Source organism: Phyllobates terribilis, unplaced genomic scaffold (assembly GCF_046119375.1).
Source record: "Phyllobates terribilis strain yellow unplaced genomic scaffold, ASM4611937v1 Scaffold_11__3_contigs__length_659146591, whole genome shotgun sequence".
NCBI classification, from domain to species: Eukaryota; Metazoa; Chordata; class Amphibia; order Anura; family Dendrobatidae; genus Phyllobates; species Phyllobates terribilis.
The window spans coordinates 553,754,241-553,763,316 of record NW_027362771.1 but is presented as its reverse complement, the minus strand read 5'-3'; the positions used below and the strand labels follow the sequence as shown (position 1 = coordinate 553,763,316).

The window sequence follows — 9,076 nt, the reverse complement described above, 5'->3', positions numbered from 1 at the left end:
CGAGGCCTTAGTGTTTTTCTCCAAAAGCAGCCTACTCTGGGTACAATGGTTTTTTTTCTAGCGTGTTACCACAAGCTTCTCTATATGTCAGCAAAACCACCACCAATAAAAATATTGACATTTTAACATCCATCCCCCATTAAAAAAAATTTTTAGGAAAGGGTCTCTAAATATCTGTCTTTGCTGCCCAATTAACCAATCACAGCACAGCTTTCATTTTTAAATAGTAGAATTCAGATTGAAAGCTGCTCTGTGATTGGTTGCTATGGGCAACAAAGACTGTCTTCCATTAGGCACTATCTTAAATGTTTATAAACTTTGATTTTTACCCCCAAAAAATGAACCACGGCCATTGTCATGCTCTCTGTACCCTTTGGGTAACACTTTTTCATATCCAATAAGATTAGTCGGAGGTAACTTGAAGATGAGTGACACACTCCAAACAGCGTCCATTGCGCCATAGTACACGTTTAATTACATATAGAAAAATAGACAGTTCTGTCAGATATTTACTCCGGTAATACTGTATATACATAACTTAGAATATAATTTATACAACTTTACACATTATACAATAATACCCTCTGTAATGCTGTACACATATGTGCGTGTCATTTTAAGCATGTGCAAAAAGTACTGCATGTGGGTAACAATCATTGCACGGAAAAATAGAAAACCATACGTAGAAAAAGTAAGGAGAGAACACTCTATATGCTCCGGATACTGTATATGTTGGACAGATGTAGCAGAGCTGATCAGACTTTCGCTGATTTTCTCATTTAAAGGGATTGTCCACTTTGAATATGATCTATAGGGGTATATGGACTTTACAGAGGTGCGTCCTCCTCTATGAGCCAGAGCAGCAGTTCTTGCTCTAGAGGACTCGGTCCATCTATGTATTACATCGGTATCCATTAATTTGAATGGTTGCTTGCACTACTACTTTCTCCCTGTAGTGGGCACTGCAGGGAAAATGAGCAGAAAACTAACTTTGGATGTTTCAAAGTCTTATTTTAAAGAGTACCTGGCCTTTATTTATTTTATTAATCTGGTCTAAATATCGCTGTCCTCCTGAACCCGGCGCTGTTTTTCTTTTGTTTCTATGACTCTCCGTTCCTGAGATATGGCCCTTTCTCCCTTGATTCTAACGCCATCCTTGTTAACCAAGTGAGTGTGGTCCACAAATTCTGTGTAGGTGTGTTTTTTAGGACAACACCCAGTTGGCTAAAAAAAAGACTTGATTTATAAGGATTTAAAACATGACCATATCTCAGGAACGGAAAGGTGCAGAAACAAAAGAAAGACATCGCCGGATTCAGGAGAACAGCGGCATTTAGACAAGGTTAGAAAATTATATGTTTGTGGCAAGTGACAGGTCTTTTTTTAAAGGGATTGTCATCAATGAAACCACCCTTTTAAATATGTCCGGCATTGTTAATTCATACTTATTATAAGATAATGCAATACTTTACCAAATTTATATGAGGCCCTCTGTGAAACCACATATAACACATAACTCATTATATACAATCTCCTTCTTATACTGTATATTATATATATATAATATATACGGCAACAGAATGCCACGTAACAAACTCAGCTCTGCTAAGTCATTTACTCAATGTGCTGTGGTTACAGCGTGTAGTTTGTCGTCACATAAAGCATGAAATATAACTAACTCCACTCTGCTACATCTGTAGTATTTAGCAGAGAGCAAATCATTCATTTGTTTGCAATTTAGCACGGCTACAGAGATGACTTTGTCGTTTGGCACTGCTCGTCATTATTACATAAGTATGGTTTTTACATAGGACAGACTTCAAGGGGTTGTCCCAACTTTGGGAACAGAATGGATCAGTGGCCGTGCATGCAGGATTGGTGAGGGAACTTTCAAAAAACTTTCAGTGATATGTGTAAAGTTTTAATCAGTGCGCATCCAACTTCTGAGACCCCCAGTGATCACTAAAAAGAAGGAGCAGAAGCTAAGGAAGGCAAGCGATATCAGAAAAGTAAGAGTCTATTGACCCAAGGAGATCGCTTCCGCCCCCTCTTTTGAGCACTCAGACCCCCACTGATCAAAACTTCTGACATGTGAAAAGTTTTTGAAAGTCATCTCCGCTACATCTGCGAAACATAATAATTGACCCTTTTCCAGGTCATATACTTGAGAACATTAATTTTTTGATTTATGGCATGTACTGCACCCCTCGGGAGGAAAACAAGGATTGTGCCACTCGGCAATACGGCCATATTACCAGTGGTCGGTCACACCATGTCAGGGTGCCTGGCTGCAAGCGTTATATGAGTCTGATGTACGTCATATCCCCTTGCACTAATAATATCCTAAGACTGGACACTTCATGTAGAAACCGGCTGTACAAGTTGTTAGAAAGCAGCATATCCCTAGGTGATGGGGAAGGTGCTTGGCCATTATAACCTATATATAATGGGGAGGGGCTGGGAAGGGTCCATAACTAATAACAACAAAATACATCCAAATTACCTGTAGATAATGCATTTTCTCTTATTAGCACGTCACAGACAAAGTGCAAAGGAAATAGCCTACATACAGATGTAGCAGAGTTGAATTTGTTATTGGCACACAGGACTGCAGGTAAACCCACTACACCTCTCTAATAAAAAATAATAAACTCTGCTGCTTGTGTGTAGCTATACAATGTAGCAGAGCCGAATTTGTTATCTACAGAACTCATTCTGTATTTACTGTGGTTTTACATAGGACTGAACGTCGTAAAGATACTTAGATTCACTGAAAAAAAAAAAAAAGTTAAATGCCATAATAAAAAAGAGTTCTATAATAAACTCATAAGTAGCCGAGATGAATAGGTTACTGGCACAACTCATTCTTAATTAATGATGTATTTACTAAGCTTTTGCATAGGACTGCTAGTAAACATCAAGTCAATAAGTTACGTGGATGCACTGAAGGAAAGAGGTAAATAACAAACTCATCTGTGCTGCTTCTGCGTAGGCATACAATATGTAGCAGAGCTAAATTTCATATTAGCACAACTCATTATGATTTCACTGGGGGTTTACATAGGACTGCTGGTTATTCTACATTATATCATGTCAGTAAGATGCTTGATGTACTGAAGAGTTAAGTGACAAATTCATCTCTGCTGCATCTGTGTAGTTATAGAATAAGTAGCAGAGTTGAATTTGGAATTGGCAAAAGTTTTCCTTATTTACTCAGGTTTTACATAGGACTGCAGGTAATCCTCAAGTCAGTCGTTTACCTGGATGCCATGAATGAAATAGTTAACTAACAAACTCGTCTCTGCTGTTCCTGTGTAGGAATACAATATGTAGCAGAGCTGCATTTGATGTTAGCGCAACTCATTATAATGATGTATTGAGTATGGTTTTACATAGGACTGCTGGTTAAATCCGTTTGTAACCTGATGTACTGAACAGTTCAATAACAAAATTATCTCTGCTGCATCTGCGTAGGTATTGAATGTGTAGCAGAGCTGAATTTGTTACTGGCATAATTCGTTCCTATTAAAAGATGTATTTATTGTGGTTTTACATAGTACTGCGGCTAAACCTGAAAACAGGAACTTACTCGGGTGCATGGAAGGAACTAGTTATATAACAAACTCATCTTTGCTGTTTTTTGTGTAGGTATAGAAAACGTAGCAGAGCTAAATTTGATATTAGCATAACTTATGATGATGTAGTCACTGTGATTTTACATAGGACTGTCAGTTATACTAGATTATCTCAAGTCAGTAAGCTTCTTGATGTACTGAAGAGTTAAATGACAAAGTCATCTCTGCTGTATCTGTGAAGGTAATGAGTGTGTAGCAGAGATGACTTTGTTACTGGTAGAATTTGTTTACTGTGGTTTTACATAGGACTGCGGGTAAACCTCAAATCAAGAAGTTACCAGGGTGCATTGAAGGAGATAGTTAAATAACAAACTCCTCTCTGCTGCATCCCTGTAGGTATAGAAAACGTAGCAGAGCTAAATTTGATATTAGCACAGCTCATTCACTGTGGTTTTACATAGGACTGTCAGTTACACTAGATTATCTCAAGTCAGTAAGCTTCTGATGTACTGAAGTGTTAAATGACAAAGTCATCTCTGCTGCATCTGTATAGGTACAGAATAGGTAGCGGAGTTGAATTTGTTATTGGCCCAACAGCATACTGTAGTTTTGCATAGGACTGCAGGTAAACTGACTACCCATTGAACTATCTGTATTTAGTAGAGACAGATTCATTTGTTCTGATAACTAAATGCCTTTCCCATTGGGCATCTGTCTGTAGTTGTGTAAGATGTAGCAGAGTTGAATCTGCTATTAACGCCATCGCTGACTATAGTATTGGGATATTTGTGTGGAACAAACCCAGCTCTGCTACATATGTACATACAATTTATTAAATCTTAAAAAAAGTTTGTTTTTTTTTCCTCAAAGGAAACAGTAGTCTTAAATTCAGATAAAAGGGGGAATAAACCACATACAAAAGAGGTCAGGAGCCACCGCGACCCTTGGATGAGTCCATACAGCATCAAGTAAACATGTCTAAGTGTGAACAGCAGTAAGCAAGTAGCTGTCAGTGCCTCCATACATAGACCATGCTAAACCTATGGACATTAGGCATGAAGAAGCATGAAGCATCCCCTGTTTGTGTGTCCTGGGGTAAGGGTTGTGCAAAGCATCATCTTCTGTAAAACAAAGGGGTCAGCCCCATTGACCAGGTGACCACAGGGCTCAATGGAATGAAGGCTCCATTCAGTGGCTTACATGTCAGGCTGGTCATGAAGGTGGGAGTTGCCAGGACTGTTCTTCAGGCTGGTTTCCTCAGTCCTACTACTGCAACGACTACTACTGCTGAGGCTCCCATTGCCCAGCTCAGCATCTGGCAAGTTCTTGGTCCCATCACAGCTTAGCAGGTTGCTGGAGGCATATTGGCACCTTTTAGGGTCCTTGGACAAAGCACGTAGCTTTCTATCTGCAGTCCTGGGGCAACACAACAGTTTCTTAAAAGCTTTCCTAAAATCCGGACTCCTGCAATAAATGATTGGGTTCAGCCCTGAGTTCACATAACCCAACCAGTTCAAGAACAAGAAGATCTGGGGATCAATTAAGGCAGTGAAGAAGACTTTGATGATGTTGGCCACAAAGAATGGAAGCCAACAAAGTGTGAAAGTGCCCATAATAATGCCCAAAGTCTTGAGGGCTTTGTGTTCCTTGATGGCCAATAGTCCTGAGGGTCTTCTTTTTGAAGTCCTTCTGGTTTTGGTGGAGGGCACTGGTGTGCCATTATTAAATCGCACCTTGTCCTTCTCTATCAAGTTGACTTGTTTGGTGGCCACTATAAAGACCCTGACATACACAAAGATCATGATGACCAGGGGCACATAGAAGGAGATGGTGGAGGATATGATGGCATATGGCATATTGGTGACAAATTCACAGCATTTAGGGTTATTGTAACAGTCCTTGGCTTTTTGATTGTTGTTATCTCTCCACCAGTGGTTCATGATGGGTAGAAAGGAGATCAAGGCAGATACTGCCCATACAAAACAGACTACCAACCTTGCCCTGGCTTTGGTCACCAACATCTCATACTTCAGAGGTGAGGTGATGGCAATGTATCTGTCCACTGCTATGACACACAAGGTCTCTATGCTGGCTGTGACACACAGAACATCCACAGAGGTCCACAGCTCACACACTATGGTGTCATACAGCCAGTCCCCGGTGATGAGGATGGTGGCACCAGGTGGCACCACCAAAACTCCCATGATCAGGTCAGCACAAGCCAAAGAGGTGATGAACACGTTGGTCATAGTTTGCAATCTTGGAGTTTTGGCTATGGCAATAATGACCAGAAGGTTTCCAAAGACTATCATCAAGATCATGAAAACCAAGGCTGCTCCTACAATCCACTTCTGTGAGAGGGTGAGAAAGTATCCACTATCATTACTGCTGCTGCTGTCAGTGCTGCTGCCAGTGCTGGAGTTCGGGGTCAGAATATCCGACAAGTTGACCTCCTGGCAAGGAGCCATGGTGAGGAGGAGGATGATGGTGATGGTGTGTACCAGAAGCTCAGTCCTGGAGGTGGTGAGTGCAGAGAGGGCACAGCAGCCCCATTGAGCAGGTAGGACGTTGTGCCATGTCAGGCGGCCTGAGAGCAATGAGAAACTTCAAGCTGCTGACTTCACTTTGGCAGTAATCTCTGGGAGGGGTTAGGAAGCTTGCAATAATTAAAGGGACAGTCCTCCTTTTACTTCTGCAAAGCACTCACAGGGAGCAAGTCACAGCCCAGGCATATGTGTGTGGGGAAGGCAGCAGCAAGCAGCACAGCACTGCAGCTGGACTATCACCCTCTACACGCAGCTCCTCCAATGGAGCTCAGGTCACTGCTCAGATAAGCTAGGAGCAATGGCTTCTACTAAGCGCTAAAGCCATGGCATGCTGCGACCTGTAGTCCCAGAACACAAAGCTACACAGGGTTTCACCAATATTGTACTATGTAGTTACTTCTTGCTTATAATAAATGCTTAACAGTAAAGTATAGTGTGAGCTACTAGGTAAGGAACCACCATATAGTGATTGGCAGAAGTGCAAGAAATAGCCTGCAACACCCTGCTTGTATTGGAGTTGTGTATTGCTATTATTATTATTATTATTATTATTATTATTATTCACAATTCCCAGATCACCAGAGTTATTATTATTATTATTATGAATATAACTCACCATTCCTAGATCACCAGAGTTGTTGTGAATTATATTAATAATAATAATAATAATAATAATAATAATTCCTAGATCACCAGAGTTATTATTATTATTATTATTATTATTATTATTACTACTACTACTACTACTACTATCATCATTCTTACTACTAATAATAGTAATTTAGACATTATGTAACTATATAATAATAATAACAACAATAAACTATTATTATTATAATTAAGAACTTCCAGATCACCAGTTGGAGTTATTATTATTATTATTATTATTATTATTATTATTGTTATTATCGCCATCATCATCATTACTACTACTAATAATAATTTAGACATTATGTATATATTAATTAATAACAACAATATGTCGTATTATTATTACTATTATTACTATCATCATTATTACTAATAATAATGGTAATTTAAACATTATATATCAATATATAATTAATAAAAACAACAATTTATTATGATTATTAACAATCATAATAATAATAATACATAGCTAAATATAAGTGAACAATCATACTGCTAACCTGTACAATTTTATGAATAATCTGTAATCTATAGGAATATAATATTAGTAAAATAACAGTATTAATAATAATAATAATAATAAAAAAACTTTGTAGCAATATTAATAAAAACTAATAATATGTGAATAATCTGTATTTTATAAGAATGCGATAATCATCAAAAAATAACAGCAGTAATGATAAAATAAAATAGCAGTAATTGTGCTAAAACTAATATTTATTTTATGAATAATCTCTAATCTATAGGAATATAATCAAAAATATACCAGTAGGAGTGGTCAAAAATAGTAGTATTAATACCGTATTAATACAATTTTTAATTTCATTTAGTCACAATAATGGTAGTACAAAATATTAATATTGGACTAACTATAAATAAATGTAATTTTATTTAGGAACGATAAGAATCAGAATATTTATTTTTTTATTTCTCCATTATTTCAAAATTAGTGAATTCATAATCTCTTTTAATGAATGATTACTAATACCATAAAATATTTTTATCTTTACCATAATTCCTAAACTAATTACATAGAATTACTGTATTGCTTTTGATAATATTTTTAACAATAATTATAATCTTTATTCATTTAGGAACTTCAGGAAAATAATATAACTGCTAATATAGTATTTAATCTAAACCAATGGATACAGTATTACCTTTTACTTATTATTATTATTTTTATTATTATTATTATTACTATTATCGGTACCATTACTATGTTATAAATGTATGGCAATTCCCAAAGCTGATCTAAAATTATGGCTCGGGGTCAAATTACTCACCTCCTATATTTAGGTTGGTAATTGGAAAGGTCAAGAGGTCAGGAAAAGTGAATGTGCGGAGATCCTAAAGCCCCTGTAATTTATGGTACTGTACTGTACAAGCACGCACTGTGGGTATACATATGTATACTATTATGGAGCCTGCAGGGAGATTGATGCCTCCAGTATTCGCATTACAGCAGGACTGTAGCTATGAAACTTCCCTGCCTTGGTGCAATTCTTCAGTTTGCCACCAGGGTGTCCTCACATTGCAGCTGACGTACAGCTGCCTTTACTAACATATCAGTAGAATGCGTATAGTTGTTACATAAGATTTGTTGCATATTGATTCTAAATGTTGCATTGTTATATGTAGCTGATATAATGTGTCCACTAGTGGGATATAGGTGGTCCCAACAAAACAGGAAAGGTATACAGAGTTGTGAGCCATCACTGGTTTCAGGATCATGTCTCCAGACCACCAGTGATAGAGGCAGAGACACAGGGTCCAATAAGATAGAGTCGTTACATTATTATTATTATTATTACTTATTTTTCTTACTTTGTTTATTGCAGTCTATCTAATGTTTCACTTAGACGTTATCACTTATCCTGATACCTTCTGCATCAGTGGGGGTCCGACTGCTGAAACACCCACCGATCACCAGTATAGGGCACTTTTATTCTGGTTTAAATAGAGAGGCAACTGCTGCCCCATTCATTCTCTATGGGACCACCGGAGCACTGTACCCTGCTTTTTGCAGCAGTCCATAGTGAGTGAATGGGGCAGAAGTAGAGCATGCGCACTCTCGCTGCTTTCTAATAGGGATGTAAGTGCCCTATTTTGGTTATCGATGGTATTCCGAGCAGTCGTACCCCCACTGATCTAGACGTTCTCAATAGAGATGAGCGGATCTTTTGAAAATCAAATTCACCGACTAAAAAATTTGATTTCCGGCAAATAAATTTGAGCGTATCTCAATGCTGGAAAGCTTTGAGATACGGTCATTATCAGTCATTGTGCAAGAGAAGGAGAAGG

At 37.9% G+C, this 9,076-nt stretch overlaps 1 protein-coding gene across 1 annotated transcript; it reads right to left on the bottom strand.

The window, feature by feature from the left end:
• Window positions 1-471: 471 nt before the first annotated feature.
• Window positions 472-6,170, bottom strand: LOC141166893 (beta-4C adrenergic receptor-like). The gene has a single exon (XM_073654063.1). The coding sequence runs from the start codon at window positions 6,041-6,043 to the stop codon at window positions 4,772-4,774; it is 1,272 nt and encodes a 423-aa protein (XP_073510164.1). The 5' UTR covers window positions 6,044-6,170; the 3' UTR covers window positions 472-4,771.
• Between the last annotated feature and the right edge of the window lie 2,906 nt (window positions 6,171-9,076).